The sequence below is a fragment of the Hemibagrus wyckioides genome, linkage group LG17, assembly GCF_019097595.1.
Source record: "Hemibagrus wyckioides isolate EC202008001 linkage group LG17, SWU_Hwy_1.0, whole genome shotgun sequence".
NCBI classification, from domain to species: Eukaryota; Metazoa; Chordata; class Actinopteri; order Siluriformes; family Bagridae; genus Hemibagrus; species Hemibagrus wyckioides.
In genome coordinates this window covers 23,775,967-23,803,303 of record NC_080726.1, presented here as the reverse complement: position 1 = coordinate 23,803,303, position 27,337 = coordinate 23,775,967, and the positions used below count along the sequence as shown (strand labels likewise).

The window sequence follows — 27,337 nt, the reverse complement described above, 5'->3', positions numbered from 1 at the left end:
TTATTTATACAGTTCTACTCTTTACATTTTTATATATATTTCTACAGATTTCTACTTTATTTTACTTATATTTTATTTTATTGCAACAAAACTGTAGATTTTATATTTTATTATTTCCTTTGGCATTTTACCTCCTTATTTCCTTTTTCCTTTTTAAGGTCACAAACAGTTGTGTAAGCATTTCACTGCATATCATACTGTGTAGAATTGTCTATGTGACAAATAAAAATTGAAATTTGTATTTGAATTAGAAATTGGAGATCATAACTGCAAATTGGAGGTCATAATACTAAATGGGAGGGCATAATTTCAGTTGAGAGAGCATAACTTCAGATGGGTGAGGTTTATCTCCAAATGGAAGGGTCAAGACTCAAAATAGGAGGGCTGCATATGAGCGGGCATAACTTCAGGGATAACTTCAGATTGGAAGGTCATAGGTCCAAATAGGTGGGGTGTAATGCCAACTGGGAGGGTCATAACTCCAGATATATGGGCCGTAACTACAAATGATGGTGCTTACCTTCATACGGGAGGGCATAACTCCAAATGGCTGGGACATGCAACAACTGTCAGGGTCATAAATCCAAATGGGAGGTGTACCATTGAGTCATAACACCAAATGAGAGAGCCAAAACTCCAGCTGGGTGGGGCATTCCACCAAATGGAAGGGCATAACTCCAGATGGGGGTGCAATTCTAGCCTTGTGGTGCTCACTGCTGCTGGGGATAGATCTGTGTGGACAGACCATGAACCTAGGGACTGCTGCTGTGGACAGAACCACTGTGGCTAGATCACGCCGTCTCTGAACTGCTGTTGCATCTGTCAGCTTTCAGCAGGAAGGAATCAGTGCTAAGTCTATAATGAACTCACTGACCTATTATTTCCTCAGGAGCTCTTGGTTGCACAATTCTTTGTCACTATAAATTGTTGAACATTACATTATTTACTCACACAATTGAGGATGAGGTTCCCTTCTGGGTGTTTTTTCTCACCGCTGTTGCCTCAGGCTTCTCATTAGGGATAAATTTTTTCTATGTTTCTATACTTCTGTAAAGCTGCTTTGAGACAATGTCCATTGTTAAAAGCGCTATACAAATAAATTGAATTGAATTAAATTGAAATTTTGTTCCCTGTACCCTAGGGTGATTGGCAGTGGCATATTTCCATTTGCACAGATAAACCTGTGACCTTGGAGTTTTAAATGGAAAGTTATTTTTTCATTAAGAAAGACATCCTCTAAGAGTTATATTAGATCTTGTGATTGAGACAGATTTGGTTTGATTCGTTTCTACTTAAGCTTTTGTAGTTGTTGAGAGATGTACTGTAAAATCTTGTTCTTTTCAGTGTCCCAGAAATTGATGGAAATATGTACCACCAACAGTACTTAATAAGTTCTTGTGCGATATATGTACACTGATCAGCCATAACATTGTGAGCAGTGAGAGGTGAAGTGAATAAGACTGATGATCTGCTCATCATGGCACCTGTTAGTGGGTGGGATATATTAGGCAGCAAAGTGAACATTTTTCCTCAAAGTTGATGTGTTAGAAGCAGGAAAAATGGACAAGCATAAGGATTTGAGCGAGTTTGATAAAAGGCCAAATTGTGATGGCGGACAGACCACTGGAGTATCTCCAAAACTGCAGCTCTTGTGGGGTGTTCCCGGTCTGCAGTGGTCACTATCTATCAAAAATGGTCCAAGGAAGGAACCGTGGTGAACTGGCAACAGGGTCATGGGCGGCCAAGGCTGATTGATGCACGTAGGGATCGAAGGCTGGCTTGAGCTACTGTTGCTCAAATTGCTGAAGAAGTTAAGGCTGGTTCTGATAGAAAGGTCAGAATACACAGTGCAGGACGGGTCAGGGCTGTTTCGGCAGCAATCAACACAATATTAGGCACGTGGTCATAATGTTATGCCTGGTGATTGTGTGTCTATATAAAGTTATTGGAAACATTATAATGTTATATTTTTTTTATTAAAGCAAAAAAAAAAAAATGAGGCAAAGAGTAATATTGACTATCAGCATCAGATTGGTACTGTTCAGACTGTAAGTTCTAAAATAATCTGGCTGGGGAATGCAGCCCCTTATTTACAATACCAAGTGCTTGGCTTTGCACCAGAACAGAATTCCCGCCCTCAAACCACAATTAACCCCTATTCATTTTCCCAGGAAAACCTAGATACTCCACTTAACCTCTATTCAATCTTCCCAGTAAAACGTACAGTAAATATATTAATTATTCCAGTTAGGTAAACAAACATTAATTAAAAACACATAAACAAATAATGTACATTATTAAAAACACATAAAAAATAATGTACATTATTAAAAACACAAAAACAAATAATACACATAATTTCAAATTAATGAAAAGATAGAAGTAAAGAAAAAATGGAGCCGTTAAGGCTAAGGACAAAGCAAAGAGCGTTGGCGGTTTCTTTTCATTGTACTGAAATATTTCTCATTCATGTGCTAACAGGCTCTGTTACTCAATTCTGTACATGTAACAGAATTGTGACTTGATTTTTTCCATGTAACTTTTATATAAAGCATGACAACAGGCTCTATGTTTCCAAAGCAAACAAAGCAAAAGCAAATAAATAAATTAAAAAAAAGTACAGGTAGGTAAAAAAAAACACCTAAAGATCTTAGAAATTAAAAAGATTTGGGATCTCTCCTACAATCTTCTTAATACGAAAATTTTAAGAGTAATAATAATAATAATAACATCTGTGTAGACTTCTCAAAAGGACAACAGTAAGTAATTATCAGGTCACTATTGTGAATGTGTACTCTGTTTGCGGTCTATCTTACGGCGTCTGCGGAAAAATCCACACTGCACAATAGGAGAAAGGAAGTATTAGCATTTTAAGATGTATATGGAGTTCAGAGATTAACAAGAAACCGTTCAACTATGTAGCAAGAAGAGTAAAAAAGTTTACCTTGAAGAGAATGACGATAATGATGATTAGAAGGAGAAACCCTCCAAACGCACTGCCTGCTATAAGTGCAGTTGACTTCACAACCGTCAGCTTAACTAGTGAAACATCTACCTGCAAAGGCAAGAAAATGAGCCGGTAACCTGTTTGATGTCAGATGAAAAATTGATATAGACATTTACGGATGTATTTAAGGTTAACTTTCACCCACTTGCTGTCTCGTTATACTTTTCTTTCCATCATAGATGTTCTCATCATATCTAATTTCTCCGTTGGCAGTGATCTTTTCAAATGCACCCTGTTTCATTGAAAGGTTAAGAAACAAGTTTACTTGTTACTTCTGCATACACACAATGCACAAAAATGAACTCTTTAAAAAAATGTATATATTATCTCACAACCTGCCCTAGACTCTGTTTTCATTAAACTACAAACAATCAGTCGCTGAATATTGCCTCGAGCATATTGAGGTAATGAAGCTTGTTTATAGAATAAAAAGTTTTCTTCTACTGAATGTATTCTAGTAAATTCTTCAAAAAAAAGGATTTATTTGTTCATCCTTCAGGCTGGACTTTTACAATCTGTACTCCCACAGTGGCTTGGTTTCAGATATTTCAAATCACTATGCCTGAGATTTGTCTTTAAAAGTCAGTAACATTAACCCTTACGGAAAAAGTCATAGAATATGAATAGACTAGCAGGTTTTTCCACCGTACCTGAATGTCTTCGATTTCTGTTTCAGCCTTAATGTTAATTTCATGCAACGTTGTCATAGTACAAAAAACCAGGTAAGTTCCCTGCAGAGACAAAATAACATGAACCTACTGTACACGATTCAGTGATTCCACCAGAAATACACAGTATATAACAAATATGATGTTTTTTTGTAATTTGTTTGAAATAAAATCCCTTACTATAACCTTTCTATCAGATGTACAGTTCTGCCCAAAAGAAAACAGCAATGTTAGAATACATGTTCAGTACAGAAAGTAGTTTGTAGTATTACCACTTTACAGTCTCAATCAAAAACATATTCTCATGCTAATACATTTTGGATCAGGTTAAACCCCTCATGACCTCCGTTTTTACCTCTGGTTCAATGCTCCTGATGTTGATTTTAGATTTTTTTGCATGATTTTCAATTGTAATTTCCACAGATATATGGGCATTATATGTGTTTTTACCCAGCAGCTGCAAATACAAGACAGACAAAGCACAAGTTAGCTCTGAATGTTAAAACTGACCAGAATATGACATTTCATCCAAAAGCAGAAGTTCAATTCAATTCAAGTTATTTGTATAGCGCCGTTTACAAATGGACATTGTCGCGAAGCAGCTTTACAAAAGTAGAGAGACAAAGAAAGGAGAAGAAAAAAATAATTAAACTTTTTTGTCCCTAAATAATGAATGCAAAAATTACGATTCAGAAAATTTACCTTAAAATTAAAATGAAGCAATTGTTTCTTGCTTTCTTCTCCCTCTGTTATATTTAGTCTGCTTGGCATGGCTGTGCTGTTAAATTGAAAAGAAAAAAAAAAAAGCTTTCTGTGAAGAATATGATGAGGATAAATTAAAAGAAAAAATAGTCTAATTTGTAAAATTCCTTACCCAATAAGCTGAACATCCAGGGCTTTCTTCACTGTGAAATTATACGTCTTAGAATCAAGCAGCTCACTGCCATTATTTCCCCTGAATAAATAAATTGACATCATCATGAAACAGCCTTTATTTGTCACATATACATTACAGCACAGTGAAATTCTTTCTTCACATATCCCATCCTTGGAAGTTGGGGTCAGAGCACAGGGTCAGCCATGATACGGCACCCCTGGAGCAGAGAGGGTTAAGGGCCTTGCTCAAGGGCCCAACAGTGGCAACTTGGCGGTGCTGGGGCTTGAACCCCTGATCTTCCGGTCGACAACCCAGAGCCTTAACCACTTGAGCCACCACTACCCTTGCACCACTGCGTTGTACATTTAGTACAACGTAGCACACGGATTTCAAATGTTTCTCAATAAAAAATCAAGTGTAGGTGCCTACCCTGTTAAGAGAGCAGTAATTAAAGCTGTGTGGTTTGTGTTTCTGTTGATCGGCTGCCAGCTGATGGTAACACTGGTCTATACAGCAAAGTGGGGGGAAGAAAGAAGAGTAGAAGTTATAACAAAAATGAAAACCTTGTAAAATCATTTTTTAAATCGAGATCATTTTGTATTGCCACAACGTGCTTGAGTAATACCTGTGCATTTCTTTTGAATATGGGATACAAAAGTTTACACACTATTTGATGGCTGTCATTTTCATCCTCACATGTTCCACCCTCAGATTTCTGTAACAACAACAATAAACATTTAAACTATGTGCCATCCATTTGTTTTTTTTTAATGCCAATATGCCAAAGGATCATTGTGATTTACCTTAAAAGACAGCATTTCAGGATACTTGAGGGTCAGAGTGGTCAAATAGGAATTGTCCCCGGTGTTCATAAGATTAAACTTTATATCCAAAGTTGGACTGGAGCCAATTATTAAAAGGTTTTGGCTATAATGATGGGAAAAATGGTCAGTATTAAAACAGTTAAATAAATAAATAAGTAAGCCAGCAAGTAAAAAAGTAATTGGTGGATTTCAAGCTGTAGGATTGAAAATATTGACATAATGAAAGCCGAACCTGAGTTTTGATTCATCCAATGAAATTTTAGCCTTACATTCTTTATCGCTGCAATCCTTTTTAAACTGAATCTGCATCATAAAAAAAAACACATTAGACATTATGCATTTCTTTTTCAAAACAAAAAATTGGGCTGGTCTGTAAGCGTTCCTTAGGCTGATGCTTGTTATCCAAAAATAATTACAATTGGATAGGATACAGCTGCCGTGCAGTTAAGTGTTAATGTTCATGCTCAAGGGACCAACATTCACACCATGGTGGTGCTGCTGCCCAGTAGCCCAATACCTTATCCATTGAGCTGCCACTGAGCTAAAAATGCTTTCAATCTGTCAATATATACAATTGACAATATGTACAATTGTCTGTAGACACATTGTATATTGAAAAAACCCACAAGCAACAATAATTGACTGACTAGATTTTTAAAGTTTGTTGTGACAAACTTTGATGTTGGCTTGACGAAGCAAGTAGTCATCACGTGACGTCACCTGGACACGCGTCACGCAATTCCCCTCATTGTGCGGAACGTTTTGATATGTCACGTGCATGTTGGAGTAATTTCGCAATTATGCTTATTTTGGGGACGCATGTGACGTCATGTGACATCACCCAACACATGTCACCAAGTTCCCCTCATTGTTCTGAGTGTTTTGATATGTCACATGTGTATGTTGGGGTAGTTTTGTGATTTTGCCAATTTTTGGGGCGGGGCTATACCGGAAAACCGAAATTCCAATCGGATCCAAAATTTACAGCTTCATCCCGCCAAAGATTCTGAAGGAGCTGGCCAAGTTTGGTGTTGATATCTCGAAAGCCCGCCGAGTTATAAACCTCCAAAATTTTGAATGGAATTCTATCTGGAAAAAGGCCACTTTGGGCTTCCGTACCAGGAATACCGGAATTCCGTTTGCTTAGAAAAGTAATAGCACACTTCTCTGGACCAGGCCCAACAAATGTGCCGAGTTTGGTGTATGTTGCTCGAAAGCTCAAGGAGGAGTTACTCTTGATAATTAATTGTCTAAGAATAATAATAAGCTTATTTATTAAGGAAAACAGAAAAGGAAAACAAAAAACAGAAAAGGAAAACAGAATGTTGGCTCTTTCAAGCCAACATAAATATTGACAGATTAATGCCCTGGTTTAATTCAAAGATAATTCACAGTTTTTTCATATTTACCTCTTCTATGGCCTCCGTTGGAGAATATGCATCAAGAACCCGTAAAGGCATAGCAGTGGTTGGAGTTAATGTAAAATTCACCCTAATCTTGATAGGTGAGAAACAGTCAGAGCAGCCCTGCAAACAGATATATATATATATATTAAAAAATTGAAGTTTTATTGAATCGTGAGAGATTATAGACCTTCCACATGAGATCAAGGCTCAAAGGATTCAAATAGACTTACCACATATTCCAGATCTATCCGATCAGTGCAGGTTTGGTCGTTATTCAGAGCAAAGCTCATTCTCCCTTCTTGAGGTTTGTAAAAAACCAGTCGCTTTTGTTCTTTACCATAGTCCAAATCAATATTGTACTCTATCGGTAGTTCACCATCTAAAGGCATGAAGTGTGGGAGACAAAAATAATAGAAGTCATGAAAGAATAATGAAAGATAGAAAACTAAGCTGATCCATTTAGGTTTGGGTATGACTACTTACCCTTAATGTCTCCTTTTGGTGTCTTGAAGCAAATTTGGAGCTTCATAGTAAATTTGCTTGAATCTTCCTTGTTCTGCTTAGCAAGTTCAATTATTGCAGTTTCAACATTAATTGCTGGTTTAATAATGATGACTGGAATTGTCCTAGAAGAGAAACAACAATTACATACACATTTAATGTTGTCTCTCTTCTCAATAAGCGTCCCATATAAGCAAATGCATTCGATACCTAATTTATTTTGGTGACTTATTTTTTAACTTTTGAAAAAACCTTTCTTCTTCTTCTTCTTCTTCTTCTTCTTCTTCTTCTTCTTCTTTCGGCTTTTCCCTTCAGGGGTGGCCACAGCAAATCATCTCTCTCCACCTATCCCTACCTTCTGCATCCTCAACACTTACACCCACTAGCTTCATATCCTCATTTATTCCATCCATATACAGTGAGGAAAAAAATTATTTGATCCCCTGCTGATTTTGTACGTTTGCCCACTGACAAAGAAATGATCAGTCTGTAATTTTAATGGTAGGTGTATCTGAACAGTGACAGACAGAATAACAACAAAAAATCCAGAAAAACACATTTCAAAAAAGTTCTACATTGATTTGCATTTTATTGAGTGAAATAAGTATTTGACCCCTTTGCAAAAATGACTTAGTACTTGGTGCCAAACCCTTGTTGGCAATCACAGACGTCAGACATTTCTTATAGTTGGCCACCAGGTTTACACACATCTCACATCTCACGGAATTTGGGCCCACTCCTCTTTGCATCCACAACCCATTTTCAATGCCCTGGCTGAGGGAAGGAGGTTCTCACTCAAGATTTGGCGGTACATGGCTCCATCCATCGTCCCTTTGATGAGGTGCGGTTGTCCTGTCCCCTTAGCAGAAAAACACCCCCAAAGCATAATGTTTCCACCTCCATGTTTGACGGTGGGGATGGTCTTCTTGGGGTCATAGGCAGCATTCCTCCTCCTCCAAACACGGCGAGTTGAGTTGATGCCAAAGAGCTGGATTTTGGTCTCATTTGACCACAACACTTTCACCCAGTTCTCCTCTGAATCATTCAGATGTTCACTGGCAAACTTCAGATGAGCCTGTACACGTGCTTTCTTTAGCAGGGGGACTTTGCGGGCGCTACTGGATTTCAGTCTTCCACGGCGTAGTGTGTTACCAATTGTTTTCTTGATGATTATGGTCCCAGCTGCCTTGAGATCCCTGCAAAATCCTCCAGTGTAATTCTGGGCTGATTCCTCGCCGTTCTCATGATCATTGAAACTCCATGAGGTGAGATCTTGCATGGAGCCCCAGACCGAGGAAGATTGACAGTCCTTTTGTGTTTCTTCCATTTGGGAATAATCGCACCAACTGTTGTCACCTTCTCACCAAACTGCTTGGCGATGGTCTTGTAGCTCATTCCAGCCTTGTGTAGGTCTACAATCTTGTCCCTGACATCCATGGACAGCTCTTTGTCTTGGCCATGATGGAGAGTTTGGAATCTGATTGATTGCTTCCTTCTGTGGACAGGTGACTCTCCCCGAGAGTGCTCCTACTGTAATCTCAGCTCCTTACCTGTATAAAAGACACCTGGGAGACGGAAATCTTTCTGACTGATAGGGGATCAAATACTTATTTCACTCATTAAAATGCAAATCAATGTAGAACTTTTCTGAAATGCGTTTTTCTGGATTTTTTTGTTGTTATTCTGCCTCTCACTGTTCAGATAAACCTACCATTAAAATTACAGACTGATCATTTCTTTGTCAGTGGGCAAACGTACAAAATAAGCAGGGGATCAAATAATTTTTTCCCTCACTGTACCTCCTCTTTGTCCTTCCTCTTTGCCTCCTGCCTGGCAGCTCCATGTCCAACATTCTCCTACCAATATACTCACTCTACCTCCTCTGAACATGTCCAAAGCATCTTAATCTGTCCTCTCTAACTCTGTCTGATGTACTCATTCCTAATCCTGTCCAACCGTGTCCTTCCCAAAGAGAACCTCAACATCTTCAGCTCTGCTACCTCCAGCTCTGACTCCTGTCTCTTCCTCAGTAACACTGCCTCTAAACCATACAGCATGGCCGGTCTCACCACTGTCTTGTACATAGTGTAATATAAAAAACAAAAATAATTACAATATTTGATAAGGATATCTGGGGTTGTTAGTTTTTGAGTTATGTGTTAAGCCTCTTTTGTGTGACCAGGTTGTTGTCTGATATCTGAGTGAAACCTGCTTCTATGTCTGTTCCTACTATATCAGTTAAAGGCGATTGAAACCTCTACATATGAAAAAATGATTTCTTTATTCACTGGTTTATAAATTACATGGCATAAACTAATGTTCAGTTGTTCTGATCTATAAAAGGAATTAAGGTAAGTTAAAAGCCAAAGTCAGTTCTGTGAAGATGTTTTTGCTTATAGTTACATGATTTCATTAACCTAATTACAAGCAATACTTCTACCTAGGACAAATCTCACAAACATTTTTCTACACTGGTGGCTTATGTTGCACCCTGACAAATATTTCTTCATTGAATTGATTCTCTCTCATCTTTATCTTGTCTCTGTGGTTCCCATTTAGAAAATAAGTGACTGTAATGAAATGAAAAAACATCGCACTGGTCATATTTTGGGGTTCCATGTCATCAAATGCGTGATTCAGTTTTGTGGAATACACAGATTTTTATACAAGAGTGCATATGATAACCTAAACACTATGTTGGCAAAAGTATGTGGAGGATCACACCCATATGTGGGCTTTTCTCTAAACTTAATGGGAATATTCCCACAATCGTTTATTCCAAAATTGATTGGAAACACCTTTTCCAAAGAGTAGAGGCTGTAAACAGCAAAGGGGAACCAACTTTGGAATAAGATGTTCAACAAGCACAATGCTCAGGTGTCATCATACAGTGCGTATATTGTGCGTGCAATAGGAACAAAGTGCAGATAGGAACCAAAATTCTTAGTGAGGAACTGAAGAAACACAATACCACATATGACATATAGGTTAATTCAAAGGAATTATTTGAGCAGTCTTTCAGATTGGCTGCTTTACTGTACCAAACCTGAACTGCTTAGAATCCAGAAAAGCTTTAGTTTACTGTCACTTTGTAGCATCTTGTTGTTGTTGTTGTTGTTGCTGAAATCATAGCTCACAGAAAAGTTGCAGGATCGTGTCAACAAAGTTAATTGTCTCAAGATTGGAAATATTTACTACCCTAATCCAGGTGGACTGCACATTACACATACCTCATAATGCTCACAGTAGTATTTTCCTATTAGAGAAAATGAAATTCCCAAATCTTCCATTCTCTATCTTTAAACTAAAATTAAATTAAATTAAATTGAAGCTTATAACCATTCCTTACAAACATAAGCCTACAAATAGTATTAAAAAAAACAATCAACAACATTTTTTGTGAGAAAATGTGATGAAGTAGAAGACACTGTCAAATACTAAGAGAGTGATACTAGATCCTCATATCATGATTTATTTATTTATTTATTTATTTATTGTTCTACACCTAATTCCTGTAATACTATTTTCTATACTTACTCAAAGAAAGTTATGGTGCCTTCGCTCCCGACACTGATTTGTGGTTGTTTGTTTTCTTGTGCTGATGACATGACACTCACTGCCTGGCCAAAGTGCACAAGTTTTTGTCTGAAGTCTGAGGGTGTGATTCTCTGCAAAAAAGTAAAAAAATAATCACTCAATCAAAGTATAAGAGAAATGAATGAGAAATTCTCAGAAATGTTTAACGTCACCTTGAAACCCACCAATCCATTACCTAAATCCATTAAAAAAAAGTGAGTAACTGATGGAACAAGCTGTTCCCATTTGTAGTGGTGGGAAGTTTGTCAAAAGGCATGTTGCTGACTATGGAAAAATGTTCTCTGATCTGATGTCAAACTTTTCGTCCTTGACAAAAAGCTCCGAATTTGATAGAGCCCCAGCACTACTCATCACCCTTAACACATCATCCCCATAGAAAAGTTAAGCATGGTAGTGGTAGCATCATTTTTTGGGATAGGTTTTTTTTATGATGAATACCTACCAACTGCTCAACAACCCTGAGAATACTGCCCAATCTACACTGGAGTGGTTCAAAACCAATAACCTGAGCTAAAGCCAAGGGGTCAGTGGTCTCCATCTAATCAATCAGAGATATTTATGCAACCCACAAAAATCTTTTTTGTTTGATTAACTTATGTGTCACAATAAAAAAAATACTGCAGTGTAAAACAAATCATAAAAAGCCCAAATTTTCCATGACATTTTTCCATTACAAAGAATAAAATTTCAAAGGGGTCAGTACTCAATGCACTGTAAAGCCTACCTGTGAAAACTGGTTCTTTATCCCATCTTCAAATCCGTTATATATGTAGACACATCCTTCATCATCTGCTTCAAGTGGAGCTCCCACTGCCACATCTCGGAAATTGTTCCCATCAATGTCTCCAATATCAGCTATGGCAGAGCCAAACCTTGCACGTTTGTGAATTTCTAGCCCATTCAATTCAGAGTTTTCTTTCTCAAATTCCCCCTGCTGGAACAGTACGTTGGATGGTTAATTCAAAGGAGAAAAATTTATAAAATATTTAAAAGGGAAGATGCAATTAGTAGCTATACTTTATTCAGTTTGTAAATCAGCACTTTGCCCTCTTCCCCTTTCACATGGAAATGTGGAGCTCCAACCAGAAGGTAATCTGTCTTCTTATCATTATCGATGTCCAAGACACAGAGAACTGAGCCAAAGTAAGACCCTACCTGCAGAATCGACAGGCATTTCAGTTACTGTCAAACATTTCCAGATTAAAAGATAAATAAATTTAAAATAAAAATAAATTTTTATCCAGAGGAAAAGATCCCAAGTATTTCTTGCATTCATTCATGTTAAATATTTCTTCAAACCTGATCTCCTTGTAGTAGGTCTCGATTGTTCCCAAAAATAAATACTGCACCAGTCAAGTTGTACCTGGGAGCCCCAGATATAAACAGTGTCTTTGAGCCTGCATATGCTGATGCCACACTGTAACCTGGAATTACCAAAAAGCTTTTGGATGCGATCTGATGAAATTCAATTCATTCCAAAACTGAACATTAATGCTTTATGTTGATCATACCCAAATAGGAAAATCTGGGTTCTTCCTTGGATGCATTAAAAAATGTCACAGCTTTATTATTTGTTGTCAAAACGACCCCTCCACTCCAGTCATAGGCCCCCACCATACCAAACAGGATCGAACCCTACAGGTTTACGGAGATGATATGTAATCATATATTGTGTGTAAAGACAAACTCAAATTTTAAACAAACACGGTTACTTTAAGTCCTTTAAAAAAACCTTAAGCTATAACTGTTAGTAATATCTGGCACTTACATCACGGGTAATGTGAGTGCTAAATCCAGCCTCAGCAAGCTGAAATTCAAATCCTGCTCCCTTCTGTAAGCCTGAAAGTAGAGACAGTCAGCCAGTAACACCATGAAAACACACATTTAATCAAAAACTAAAACCTTATCAGACAAAAGGCATTACTTCTTCATAAAGGACAACTGTTAAACAAAGTTTGGAAGCAACAAAATCTTATGGGCAATATGACAGGAATAAGTTTGTCATTGCATAATGAAAGAGTTTGGACTAAATGTCTACTGCAATAAAGTACGACTCAGTGATTCTTACACGCTACGTTCATCAAAATCTTTAGCTCTGTTACAGCCTGATACATTCAAGACTCCATTCATGACATTTCAGGCCTTTATACTTTTTTAACATATAAAGCAATCAGTTCAATTAAATACGAGCTTGATGTCCCTCAATACTTGACCTGACTGACAGTGTTTGAATAAGCAGAAAAAGGCATGCTGTTATAGTAAAACAATCATTGCTATAGTGGTGCGATGACGACTGAAATGAAATTACTTTTATTATTCGTGTCTTTAATCACTATAGGGTTCGCAGAAACATGTCCCAAAGTGATTTATTCCTCTTATACATTATGTGGCATGTATAATTTTAACTGAAACGTATAGTTACACTTAATGTTGTGGAAAATCCACAAGAAGTTTTTTTCTCTCTCTCAAGAGGACAAAAAGCTGTGCACTGTGTTACAAAGAAACCACAACGTGCAAAGTCTTGTATCCTGAAAACGCTCCCAAAGCAGAAGACCTGCTGACACTGTCAACTAACATTTTTTTCTTCATTTAGATCTAGACTGCAAAAATTCAGCAGTGTTGAGGCACAATATAAATTATGGATCAATTATTATTACTTATTTTTCAAATATCTTACCTTCAATTCCAATGATGCTGTTTTCCAAAGAAGAAAGAATTTTTTCCAATGCTGCATAATTAGAAACGTTGAAAAATCGTTCACTGCTGCCAGCTATCTCTATCATCTCATTTATTGCTGTTGGTTTATTCAATACATCTGGCCCCACCTGAGAATAGAACATGATGTATTAGTGATATACTGTTAATGAACGCTTTATATACACCGATCAGGCATTAGCATTGGGAGCACTGCCAGGTGAAGTGAATAAGACTGATGATCTCCTCATCATGGCACGTGTTAGTGGGTGGGATATATTAGACAAGCATAAGGATTTGCCAAATTGTGATGGCTAGACCACTGGATCAGAGCATCTCCAAAACTGCAGCTTTTGTGGGGTGTTCCCGGCCTGCAGTGGTCACTATCTATCAAAAGTGGTCCAAGGAAGGAGCAGTGGTGAACCGGCGACAGGGTCATGGGCGGTCAAGGCTCACTGATGCACGTGGGGAGAGAAGGCTGGCCCGTGTGATCCGATCCAACAGACGAGCTACTGTTGCTGAAATTACTGAAGAAGTTAATGCTGGTTTTGTTAGAAAGGTGTCAGAATACAGAAAGGTGCATAAACAGTTTGTTGTGTATGGGGCTGCATAGACACAAGACCTGTCAGGGTGACCATGCTGACCCCTGTGCACTGTTGAAAGTGCCAATATTGGGAACATTAGCATCAGAACCGGACCACGAAGCAATGGAAGAAGGTGGCCTGGTCTGATCGTGTTTTCTTTTACATCACCTGGATGGCTGGGTACGTGTGCATCGCTTACCTGGGGAACACATGGCACCAGCATGCATTATGGGAAGAAGGCAAGCCGGTGGAGGCAGTGTCATGCTTTGGTCAATTTTCTGCTGGGAAACCTTGAGTCCTGCCTTCCATGTGGATGTTACTTTGACACGTAGCACCTACCTAAGCATTGTTACAGACCATGTACACCCTGTCATGGAAACGGTATTCCCTGATGGCTGTGGCCTCTTTCAGCAGGATAGTGCACCATGCCACAAAGCAGAAATGGGTCAGGAATGGTTTGATGACCACAACAACCAGTTTAAGGTGCTGACTTGACCTCCAAATTCCCCAGATCTCAATCCAATCCAAGTCCGATCTTGAAGGCCCCACCTCAAAACTTACAGAACTTAAAGGATCTGCTGCTAACATCTTGGTGTCAGATACCAAAGTACACCTTTAGGGATCAAGTGGAGTCCATGCCTTCGATGGATCAGGGCTGTTTTGGCAGCAAAAGGACAATTAACACAATATTAGGCAGGTGATCATAATGTTATGCCTGGTCGGTGTAGTGTATTCAAAGATTCCCTTTAACACACAGTCAAATTTGGCTACTAGAATACCAAATGTATCATTTAAAAAAGAAAAACTAAAAACAACAGATTCTGATATTCACAAATCATAAAAAAACATTTCATAATATTTTTCAAATATTAATTATCTTTGACATCTGGAAAAACAACAGGAGAAATAATCGCAGCATTTACTTTTTGATCAACTGATGTTTTAAATTTCCAAACCAGCAGTGTTAAAGCATAGAAACTAAAGGTAACAAGATTAAACTTTGGGTTTGGCAACCATATGGTGTTAACCAAGTAATAATCTAATTTTATAGGGCACATATTTACAGTTCCTGTTCAATTCTTATCTCTAGACCATGAAACAATGTAAAAGTGTACACTTACTCCTATAGAATAGCGAACAATCCCCTCCATCTGTGGCATGTTTAAAACATCGCCTAGGTTTCTTGTATCTCCTGACATTTGTCCATCAGATAGTAGAATAATCATTTTTTTGGCTTTCTCTTTTGATCCCTTTTGAGGAACAAAAATGTCTGTTCTGTGGGTAGAAGACACAGATGGGAATAAAGAATATAATAAGTTCTATAAACATCAATAGACTGTCAACTATTTATGTACTTTTGCATAAACTATTGATAAGTCATTTTTGTGTTTGAGAACTCACAGAACATGGTTGAGGGCTGAAGCAGTCTTGGTGATTGCACCAAGCTGTTTTATGTGCTTCACCTTTTCCAAGGCCTCACTAGTGTCATTATTTTCTTGTAAAGAGAGTTCTGTCCTTATATCTCTCCCAAACTGCACTATTGCAAAGTTGCACTGAGGAATGATGGATAGATAGATAGATAGATAGATAGATAGATAGATAGATAGATAGATAGATAGATAGATAGATAGATAGATAGATAGATGGGGGGGGAGTTATTATTTACATGTAAATCGTTTAGGTTTGACTGTGTTGATAATGATAATTGTTTATGTAATTCTATTAACTTTAGTAAATGACCCCTGAATGGCTTCCTCATGGAGTAATTCCATATACAATTTCTCTTAATTAAATTAAATTAAATTAAATTAAATTAAATTAAATTAAATTAAATTAAATTAAATTAAATTAAATTAAATTAAATTAAATTAAATTAAATTAAATTAAATTAAAATCATTTTTTGAATTAAAAAAAGAAATTGTAGAAATGTAGGGTTCTTGCAGTAATTCTGTTCAATTAAATTTTATTTGTATAGAACTTTTAACAATGGGCATTGTCAGCTAGGAAAATATAAATTTAGGATATAAATGTTAAATTTTTAAATCATTATGTATCCATAATGACTAATTCAGAGGTGACGTTGACAAGGAACAACTCCCTGAGACAATATGAGGAAGAAACCTTAAGCAGAACCAGACTTAAAAGGGAACCCATCCTCAGTAGTGTTAACCATTCTATTTTTAACCAGCTAAAAACCACAGATGCAATTTAATAAATACTAAATGGTTAAAAAGCCATAAAACAGTAATTCTCTTCACTAGAGTTTTCCTAATATAAAACAATGTGTTATAGATTGTGATACTGATTTATACATTTATCAGATTGTGAGTTTTTATATTGTTTGATCCTTTACTTACACTGAAACATGTTGTCCAAACGTTATTCATCACATTATAAATAAAGTCTTTGGCCCTTACAAAATCCTCCGCTTCAATGCTACCAGAGCCGTCCAGCACAAAAGCGATCTCTGTTCCTGCATCTTCACATAAACACAAGCAGCAAAGAGATTATAAAAAATATGAAATATATAAGAATCCAAACTGTAGTTTAAGGAAGTGACATCAGACACCACATGCATCAGTCAGCTGACATTCTGTATCTTTTGTGATATATTTTGTTCATGGATTGATTGGCAAAATGTAAATACCTTCATCCTCTTCATCCTCTTCATCACTTGTGTAATCCTGTGTAGATCTTCTCTTCCTCCATTTGTCTAATTGCAAACATGTACCGTATTTAAAAATACATGAACAGTAAAATGTGCATAATATATGTTTATATAATTAGTAATCAGTTTTACTTTTTCCTCAGATTCTTTACCTTGAGATTTCTGACTGCCTTGATATCTGTTGCTGTTGTTGTTGTCGGTAGTATTTGAATTCAGTAGCCCTAAAACTAATAGAGTATATTATTATCAAGTGAGGATCAGTGAGAAGGAGGAGAGAATTTCTTGTGTATGATTTAAGGTAGACACATACCCAACTTAACAGGATAGATTTTACTGTTTTCTTGATTAACAGATACGTGTGTACAGTTTCCATTGAAATACTCAGTTGATAAATTCCGTGTCCGAATTTGGTTACAAACCTGTCGAGACAACAGACCTTCATTTAAGTTTCATGAGCTTTGGAGACTCGTTTGCTTTTCACGTATTTTTCAGTAAAAATCAGCCTAACAAGGGCAAAGATAAATAACCAAGTAATTTTCTACTTTTGTACATTTTTTTGCACCAGTGTTATGCTATATAAAAAAATTCTTAAGTGCCTTGTCATGTTTTAGATAATAAAGTGCCTCACAGAAGGAACAAGAGTATGGTTGCTGGGGAAGTTTCTTTTGTTGGGTTACATTAAAATCCTTCTGTATTTTCGACTGTGAAATGTGTGTGGTCAGACTCCTGACTGAGTGACGACAAGTGGCTGTAGTGAATGAGGAAATTTTTTCCCCAGGGACTTCTGGTAACTTGTAGTTAACCCAAGTGTTTGTCTCTGTATACAGCTACAGTTTTGTGCATAGTCTACACAGTTATTTATCAAGCACCAGGTCAGCACTGTATAATATTGTTTCATAGACAATTTGTGAGGGAACTTGACGCAGTGCCTAAAAGAGAAGTCATTATGTCTGGCGCCTTCGGCAGGGGAAACTGTGGTTTTACAGAGAACAGGCATCATGAGAAGCAGACACATCACACGCAGTGTCTGATCCACAGCTTAAACAAAATTCACTTTTAATTATCTAAAAAAGTACATATATACATATTAAAGTATTATCATGGATTCAATCAAAAATTAAAAATTAAAAAAAAATATATATATATATACCAGGAATTCTTGCTCCTCGTCATTCTTCAACCTGGATGCTACAGATGCGATAGGCCTCAAGCCTTTTGTTTTATCTGTAATTGATTTATTAGCATACTTTTATGTAACATTAAAGTATTGCAGTGTGAAAAAGTCAAGATAATGTTACAATAATTGCCATTTTAAAGCACATGTTACTTATTATATAGTGCATTACATGTGTAAGCATGACTGGCCTATTTCTTTTAAAATATGTATGAGATTGACAAAAAAATCTTTACCAGTAAGATACATTCTAGCACAGTTTTTCTCTTTGCATCTGAAAACATCTCCAGAGATTGGAGAAGGAACATAAACCCTAAAAATGAATAAATAAACAAACAAACAAATATATATATATATGTATATATAATAGCACAAGCCTATTTAATTATGTCCAATTTTTTTTTACTCACTACTGAACCATTGATAAATGAGCATATTAAACATATTTTGCTATTTTTAACTTAGCAGAAGATACTAACCCATCCAGTGACGGAACAATGGTTTGACCAAGCAGAGAGTCATTGTTTTGAAATGTGCTCACTGGCACTGTGTATATATTAAATCCCAATGCTGTGTAAATCCCTGCGAAAATATATTCACAGTATATAAGACTGAAGCCTAGTTTACGATAGTAACAAATGTAAGAAACTCTTCACACATGTTCCAGTTTTTGTCATATTATCTTTATCATGTATAATTTTTATAATTCTTACTTAATCATGAAAGCTGCCCATAGAGTAAGTAAAAAAAATGGCATACCTGTTATAAACAGCACAGCTGCAAACATCTTGTCGAGACAGTTGAGCAACTGATATGCCACAACCGTCTTTTCATGTCAGGCTTCCGTTCTTCCGTTTCATGTTTGTCTTCCTGTCCTCAATGTGAATACAACAGCTGCTCATCCTACCAGCTGCAGCCTGAAAATTTAATTTGTATAACTGGACTAGATTCTGGCGTGCTTGCAGCACCTGAGAAAAATCTTCTTGCATGCTTATTTAAACTACAACAAGAGGTATTCAACTCTAATTCTGTCCTACTTTATGACCCAGAGAAGAACAAAAATGAAATGGGATTTCATTTATTTGTAGACTTGTTCCTGTACACTTTAATTCAGGGTGTAAGCTGTAGCATTTTAGTGTATCCTCCTTCTATTAGGAAATGAATTCAGGACAAGTCATTCAAACATTCTGCTTTACACAAAGTCCCTATTATCATGTGAAAATGTAACATGGAAATGATCATAGACTTCAGCTGCCTGCTCTAGAAAGAAGGACCCTTAAATCCAGAGTGGAATTTCATGTTCCTGTTCCCAAAATAGCTAAAAGAAAAGACGAGCAAAAAGCAACGTTTTTTCTAGAATATTGTCTGTTTGCAGATCGCTGATCACACAAAGTGTGTTTTAATCCATACATGGAATTGTGGGTGTGTCTTTATTTGAATACCGATGTGTATATATGTATATATATGAGAACTGCTTTGCAAGGGTCTGTCCATATATGGAAGGTGTCTGATGTCATGTTTGGAGGTTTTCACAGACATTGTTGGAGAACATATATAGTATTGTGTTCAGCATAATTCTTGTGTGCACCTCATGATGATATCCAAATCATATTCATGAATGTTTTTTGTTTCTACTAAAGCTATTTTGCCTCATTCAGCTGTAACCCTAGGTGTGTGAAGTTCATTTGGATACAGATTAGCTCACAAAACTACTCTATATGCCTACTGTTGTAGATGATGTATAATAAATAGGGATTTGTTCAGTCCCTTGTCATTACAAGATTGAACTATTGCATCTTGCTCATGACAGCTCTGTCCCTGAGTGCCACTGGACCCTTGAAAATGACCCAGAATGCAGCAGAATAACTTGTTTTTAATCTCCCAGTTTCTTCTACATTGCTGCCTTCTCTCTAATGGCATCTATTAGCTGATTTCGTCAAATTTAAAACACTGATGTTTGCCTTCAAAGTAAAAATGGACCAGTGCCCACTTACCTGAAGGAAATGATTGAACTGCATTTTGTACTCTGTTACCTAGTTTAGCACACTGCGTCTGGGTGGACCAGACCTCAAGGTACAGTGCAAGGAAGAAATGCATTAATCTTCTCCCTTCTGGCACCCAGGTTGCAAACCTAGGTGGTGAATTCCCCTGTCCTCAACCCAACAGAGCCTTCCTCCACACTAAGCAGTTAAAGTAGTACTTCCTATAAATTGTGTATTTTCTTTTCTTGAGGTACTAACATCCACCAAAAAGGGTTTTAGCTTGATGGTATTTTTATTTCATCACCTAATGTGTTAGCACGAGGAGACTACACAACACTTCCGTGAGTTGCTCTAAATAAGGGTATCTGACAAATGCTGTAAATGTGAATGTACACTCCTCACATAAAATGGGTCACAATATGAAGAACTGATTTGAAGTCTCGTGTAGCTGAAACTATAGTCAGAGCTGCTGTTAAAGACAATTAATCAACATCTGAAACATCACATTTGTGAATTTAATACAGTTCTGTGGTGTAAAAATGATAAAAAAAAAACTTGGTCAAAATACTACCTTAAAAATGATCAGTCAAGCCTAAAACATAAAACGAGCTTTAACAAGCAGACGCATTTAGTTTAACATCACATTATTCATTTGCAAATCAGTCAAAAAATTAAAGTAAATACATGCACACAATTTAAAATTGGGAATAAACAGGATGTTTTAGAATTTTGAAATATTTAAAACACAGAAAATAAATGTTCAATATCTTGTATATTTCAGATTCAGGATTCTGCTGATTTGTTGATTCCTATTTAAATGTAAGAAAATGTGTGATAATTACCATGTTAACTGCTTTGTACAAAGCTTAGATTTCCCTTATGTCTAATATCTTCTGTTTTAAGCATGTGTTTTGCACAAATTTGTGAAGGTCAAGCCAGTTAGAGTGCACACAGTCATTAAAGCAAATTCATGTGAAATTCATGTTCAAAATGGACCATCTGACTGTGTGGTTTTCGAGCAACTCTGTGCTGACTTTGTGGTTCATGTATTAATTCACGTTCAAAATGGACCATCTGACTGTGTGGTTTTCGAGCAACTCTGTGCTGACTTTGTGGTTCATGTATTAATTCACGTTCAAAATGGACCATCTGACTGTGTGGTTTTCGTGCAACTCTGTGCTGCCCCGCTGAAGTGAAAATAGAGTGAGCATTTGTCATAACCTATATGTCCTGGTTTAATTGGGTCCAGGTTAAAATGGGTTGTGTTTATAAATAAAAGTAAAAATGTTTAAACGGAAGCACTACGTTGTTGCAGTGTAAGAGCAAGTTCAATGTGGTAGCTGTATGTCACTGTAAGACAGGATGTGGTAAGATGTCTGCCTCACTAAATGAAGGTGTATATATAGGCAGTGTCATGCTTTGGTCAATTTTCTGCTGGGAAACCTTGAGTCCTGCGTTCCATGTGGATGTTACTTGGACACGTAGCACCTACCTAAGCATTGTTACAGACCATGTACACCCTGTCATGGAAACGGTATTCCCTGATGGCTGTGGCCTCTTTCAGCAGGATAGTGCACCATGCCACAAAGCAGATATGGTTCAGGAATGGTTTTCTGAGCACAACAACAAGTTTAAGGTGTTGACTTGACCTACAAATTCCCCAGATCTCAATCCAATCGAGCATCTGTGGGATATATATATATCTAATTCAAGCATAAGTAAATAAGTAAATAAGTAAATCAATTATATATTTATAATTATAATAAGTCTATATAATTAAATAAGTCTTATTTTAATACTTTAGCATACATCCACATATAGTGATAACTTTACAATTAGGGTTAAACTTACCATCAGTTATATAGTGAAAAGCAGCCTCTGATCTGAAATGGCCAGAATTCACCAGAAACTAACTCCATTTCTCATTAGTGCCACAAAATACAAACCAGGACAAATGACTTGTATATAAAACCTGGACTTGCAGACCTATTTTCACAGGGCTTGCACCTAGAGTTTGAAGTGAACAGTTCAAGCTATTTATATCCTTTATATCATTGTAATGAATTGTCAGGGACAGCAGGTATAGGATCCATATGCAGAGATTTATTAATAACCGGGACAATACAATCCAAAAGCTGAGCAGGAGCAGGTCAGTAAAAGAGGCAGAGATCAATAACCAAAAAAAAAAGCAATCCACAAGACAAACAAGTCCAAACACATAATCTAAAACGGGCAAACAACAAGAAAATAGAAAACTTGGTCACACACAGAAAGCTAAAACTCGGGTGAGGGCTCCCTCTGGCAGTGCTGAGGGGGAAGTGCCACTGGAGTTGTTAGAGAAACCCCCCTCTACAAATGTGCGGGGTCTGGGACCAGGCCAAACAGGATGGTCCCTGATGCCTGATGGATCCAGAATGTATCTAACATGAACCCAAGACCTCTAGACCACAAGACTGGCCAATTAATCAGTCAGGAGGAGGTGGTTCCCTTAACGGAGCATGCCGAATCTCTTCCATTAAGTCCGAACAAAAAGGCATGACGATAACGGAAGGTGGCAGCATGGGCCCATCTCACTTGCTGGGGATTTAGTCTCTTGGTGCTCCTATTAAGTTGTTGTGGTTGGTGATGATCTGAAATGGGTGCCGTGCCCCCTCGAGCCAATGCTTCCATTCTTCCAAAACAGCCTTGATAGATAACAGCTTATTATAATACACATTGTAGTTTGCTTTGTGGTGCTTTCATGAGAAATATGCACATGGAAAAAGCTTGCCTGGCATCCCATGGCACTGTGAGAGAACCGTCCCATCCCACAATTGGAGGCATCAATCTCTATTATGATAGGGAGCACAGGGTCAGGGTGCTAGAGGATTAGGGAGGAAGTGAAACCTGCCTTAAGACCTTAAAAAGCCCTTGTGTCCATTGTAATTTCTTGAGTTTTCCCCATAACAGAGAGGTGAATTGTGCAGCCACTGTGCTGTAGCCCCTGATGAAACTTCTTTAGAAATAGCAAACCTCAGAAACTGTTGAAGTTCCTTGAGAGTCGAAGGCACAGGCCACTCAGTCAGTGCTTTTTCCTTGCTTGAGTCCATCTGGGGTCATTTATATCGGTCGTGTACCCCAGAAAAGCCATGGAGGTGCAATGGAATTCACATTTTTCAGCCTTGGCATATACCTTGTGCTGTACCAATTGTGACAGAACAAGACATACATGGCTGATATGCTGTTCCATTGTTTTAGAATTAGGGCTGTCAATCGATTAAAATATTTAATCGCAATTAATCGCATGATTGTCATGAGTTAACTCACGATTAATTACAACTTAATCACACATTTTTATCCATTCTAAATGTACCTTAAATTAATACTTTTTTAGTATTTAATACTCTAATCAACATGGGCATGGACAAATATTGAAATGTATGTTGTTTATTATCAGTGAAACCATATTCAACATAGAGCATGAAGACTAGACATGTTTCAAAGGTCATAGATATTTTTCTTGTTCATGTCTATTAAACATATGAAAAAAAGAACATAGAAAACAATTACTTCTTTCTTAGCACTGAGCGATTTACTTACACAAGCCTGTTAACATTTTCAGATCGCTTCTTTTAAACATGCAAAGTGTACATTTATTACTGAAACCACCTTAAACATGGAGCATAAAGAACATAGACATGTTTTTCAAATAACTTGTTCATGACTATATTAAACACATGAAGAAAAGAACGTAACAGGTTCACATTACATTACACATTACAGGTTCACATTATTTCCGCTGAACAGAATCTAGTGTTGTCTGCCCTTGGCGAGGGGCAGGAGAGGGGCAGGAGAGCTCTCTGTATCAGCTGTATGCTTCGCCATCAAGTGATATTTTAAACTCGACGTGCTGCGGTGATAACTTAATTCACATCCACAATAAATGCAGACCTTTGTCTTGTCGACAGAACCATCAGACATCGTTTTATATATAAAGAAGACGTTTTTCTTTCTCAATTTCGGCTTGCTGCTGCATCTCCCATTTCCCAAACTACGGGCAAGGCCGAGGGTCAAACAGAAAATGCGCGCGCGTTAATAAAATTAGTGCCGTTAAAATGAATTTGTGTTAATGCATTAATAACGCGTTAATTTTGACAGCCCTACTTAGAATAAATCATTATGTTGTCTATGTGAGCAATTACGCTGTGGTTCAGGAGGTCACAGAATATTTCATTGTTAAAAGTATGGAACAATGCATGTTAGCTAGGTCGTATGGCCTCCCTAATCTGTATCAGATTACAGGTGATCCTCAAATTTAATTTAGTAGATATATGGGCCTCACTCATTTGTTCTAGGGCTGATGGAACCAGTGGGAGGAGGGAGGGGTAGGCTAACTTTAATAGTGTTGAGTCGTGTTTAATAGTAATAATCGATGCATGGCCTCAGACCGCTATCTTTTTTCTCCCGTGGCCTGTGTGGGGGTAACTGAGCAGCTTTTTCTTTGCTAAACATTTCTGAAAAGTCCTTATACTCAGTGGGGATGTCCACGGCCTACTTGGTAACCAGGCTTTCTATGGAGGTAAGATGGCACAGAAGGTTGCGCTGAATGCAGTGAGTAAGGCAGTATTGGGACAAGTGAGTGAGGTCCTTCAGATGCCAAGAAATGTGAGGATCATTTACGCTTGGCTATGGATAGGATGAGCATGTTCTGTGGGGACTTAATCACGAATATGGTCTCCCTTTGGAAATGCCTGACCTGTTCTAATGAAATGGCCTGGTGTGTGATGTATCCATCCCTTATAGGCTGATTGTCCATCGCTGTGATCCTATGAGGGGATGCACAGAGTACTGTAGGAATCTGTAATTCTAGCCTGAGTTGGCGGAGGATAAGACTAATTGCTGAACCAGAACCTACTAGGGCCGGAAAGTGGCAAGCCTGGTCAGCGTAGTGGAGGTGTAGGGGTAGTAATAGGCTGTGGGGGCTGTTGGGGGCAAGTCTGACTCACCTGGGAAGCAGATAATTCCTCCTTGTTAGGACAGGCAGTGTTCAGATTGTCTGCAATAAAATAAGAGAGACGTTGAAGGAAACGTTTTTCCTCAGCTGAAACCTTGGCCTGTCCCAAACCGCCAACTCCCACTCCAGGGCCATCCACGTGAGGAGTGTAGGCACATTGTGTGGTCTCACGCTCACAGGAGTCTGGCTGGTAGGGAGGTCACAGACGGTGTCGATTAGCTGCGCATCAGCAGCTTGTAGCATGCCAAGCTGCTGATGGAAGGCCATGAGTATTTCAGCTTGTCATGCTGTGAGGGCCTGGAGTCGTAGAATCTCCTTTGGATCCTCAGAAGTCAAAGTATTCTGTAACGACTATATATTCTGTAATGATTATATAGGATCCATACACAGAGATTTATTAACAACCGAAAGCATACAAGCCAAAAGTGTAAGCAATCCAAACACATAATGAGAAAACAGATGAACATACACGAAAATCAAACATGAGAACAACACAAAGCCTTGGTAAGGTAGAATAACTGACATTGAACATTTGCATGAGCATGGCTTCTACACATAAAAACAGGAAATAACAGGTTGAAACCGGTGCTGAGGGGGCAGTGTTGCTGGCTTTGGTGTACCAATGTTGTCAGCTTATTTCTGGTTCTGACCTTGTGTTACTTTGCTTTGTGAATGTGAATTTTTCTTTGTGTGTTTCTCATCTTGAATTAAGCAGTGGCTTGTCGCATGACAAATTTTTCTTTTCCTTTTCATTTTTGTCTTTTTTTAAATAAAATCACCTGAATCTGTCTCTGCTGACTTCACAATGTCATAATACATTCATATTAACCTTCACATGGTAAATGGTATTTAGAATAAAGTTCCTGTGTCTCTTAAACAATACTAAAAATATCTTTGTATTATCATAAACTATTAATAACAACTAACACATATGGGATTGTGTGGTATTATGAATGTCATTTATTGCAAAAAAAAAAAAATGTTACATTGAATTTGTTCATAAGGTATGTTATGTAAAATTTGTAAAGGTTGTACAACTGAAAGAGATAAAGAGATATTGTTAACCTAACTGAAAATGAGAATGAAAATCAAGTGTAAGTGAAAGTACCAAGGTCAACATTAGTAAGACTAGACAGTCAGAAAAGCATCTGAAAAACAAGCTTAACAAAAGCAAAATCTTGTTTATTTGAATAAAAGAATATATAGCCAATCAAAAAATATATATAAATAAAGGTCAGGCAGTTAAAATATCATGTTGATAATGCATCAGATTCATCACATCAGTCAAATTTCTAGAATGTATAATCAACAAGCTTTTGTTTTTTGGCATAATAAACAACTATTTCAGAAACATTCAAAATAAGCTAATAAACTAATTTAAAATATTCATTTTCACATATAGGCTTAAGAAATGTGTCTCTCTCTTGCAACATCCAACATCCAGTCGGGCTTGAATTTGTTGCTCTCTGGCTCTCCTTTTGAAGAAACAAGAATTCAATTCAATTCTATTTGTATAGTGGTTTTAACAGTGGACATCAATGCCTTTACTGAAGTGTGGATAGACATATAAATATGTAAATGATATAAATATAAAATAGAAATATTAGTGACAAGTGACAGAGGTGACAGAAGCCAGGTGAAGCCACCGTTATAGCCAACAAGTTTTATTTAAATTACCTTTGTGAATCCTACGGAAGGCAGAAGGTCTGTAATTCCATTTCTGTTCAGAAGAAGCTGTAATTAGTTGGTTGCACGCAGTGTGCTAAAAAAATACCTTCGTGTAAACAGGGACTGAATATCAGCCGGTAGACTTATATAAGATATATTTATGTGGTTGCACAGAAACCTGTATTGCATACTGTACTGTATTTTATTATTGATAAATCTTTGAAGGTTAACAAGAGGGACAACTTTGGGTTTTAAAAAGTCTTGTATTTTAGAAAATTCATTGGGAAAATTGTAAATAAAAGAATTTAAGCACCAGAAGGATTTCAAAAATATTTCTTAAATGATCTAACCTTTTAAAAAATAAAACTTATTGAAAAGCGTATTTAATCATATTTGTGCTTTTAATGGGTTTAGAATGTCCTTTTCTACATATTAAATTAAATTATCTGTTTAGTTAACAAAAAGCCATATTCACACATATCCATCAGTATTGATTAGTGGTGGCTCAAGGGGTTAAAGTTCTGGGTTGTTGATCGGTAGATCGGGGTTTAAGCCCCAGCTCCACCTAGTTCCACTGTTAGGCAACTGAGCAAGGCCCTTAACCCTCTGTACTCCACGGGTGCTGTAGCTATCTGACCCGAACTTCCTCAGCTGGGAAAAGCCAAGAAAAGAGTTCCATGGTACTGTTAGGTA

The 27,337-nt window shown here is 37.3% G+C and overlaps 2 protein-coding genes across 5 annotated transcripts in view; both read right to left on the bottom strand.

The window, feature by feature from the left end:
- Window positions 1–1,971: 1,971 nt before the first annotated feature.
- On the bottom strand, window positions 1,972–18,881 carry itgae.2 (integrin, alpha E, tandem duplicate 2). Of its 3 annotated transcripts, none has more exons than XM_058414501.1 (32): window positions 18,761–18,881; window positions 18,481–18,583; window positions 18,238–18,314; window positions 17,978–18,051; window positions 17,138–17,246; window positions 16,980–17,054; window positions 16,807–16,872; window positions 16,517–16,638; window positions 15,560–15,711; window positions 15,280–15,433; window positions 13,558–13,705; window positions 12,649–12,719; window positions 12,392–12,515; window positions 12,180–12,304; window positions 11,898–12,035; window positions 11,605–11,811; window positions 10,821–10,951; window positions 7,266–7,408; window positions 7,013–7,161; window positions 6,786–6,902; window positions 5,609–5,679; window positions 5,356–5,479; window positions 5,178–5,267; window positions 4,982–5,058; window positions 4,550–4,630; window positions 4,378–4,453; window positions 4,031–4,132; window positions 3,856–3,882; window positions 3,658–3,738; window positions 3,153–3,239; window positions 2,945–3,055; window positions 1,972–2,838 (listed from the first exon to the last, which is right to left on the bottom strand). In XM_058414501.1, exons 1-32 carry the CDS (start codon window positions 18,786–18,788, stop codon window positions 2,779–2,781), a joined length of 3,300 nt encoding a protein of 1,099 aa, XP_058270484.1. In that variant the 5' UTR covers window positions 18,789–18,881; the 3' UTR covers window positions 1,972–2,778. The 3 variants fall into 3 exon arrangements, with proteins under 3 accessions (XP_058270484.1, XP_058270483.1, XP_058270485.1); XM_058414500.1 differs by having other exon boundaries at window positions 1,973–2,838; window positions 11,605–11,814; XM_058414502.1 differs by having other exon boundaries at window positions 1,973–2,838; window positions 3,862–3,882; window positions 11,605–11,814.
- A 5,246-nt stretch (window positions 18,882–24,127) lies between these two features.
- Window positions 24,128–27,337, bottom strand: part of LOC131368377 (collagen alpha-6(VI) chain-like) — a 45,686-nt gene continuing 42,476 nt past the window's right edge. The window contains exons 24-25 of one of the 2 annotated variants that reach the window (XM_058414463.1): window positions 26,654–26,696; window positions 24,128–26,451 (exon numbers count right to left, since the gene is read on the bottom strand). In XM_058414463.1, the coding sequence (XP_058270446.1) occupies window positions 26,665–26,696 (32 nt within the window). In that variant the 3' untranslated portion in view covers window positions 24,128–26,451; window positions 26,654–26,664. The remainder of the gene's footprint in view (window positions 26,452–26,653; window positions 26,697–27,337) is intronic. The other variant, XM_058414462.1, reaches the window with a different exon arrangement.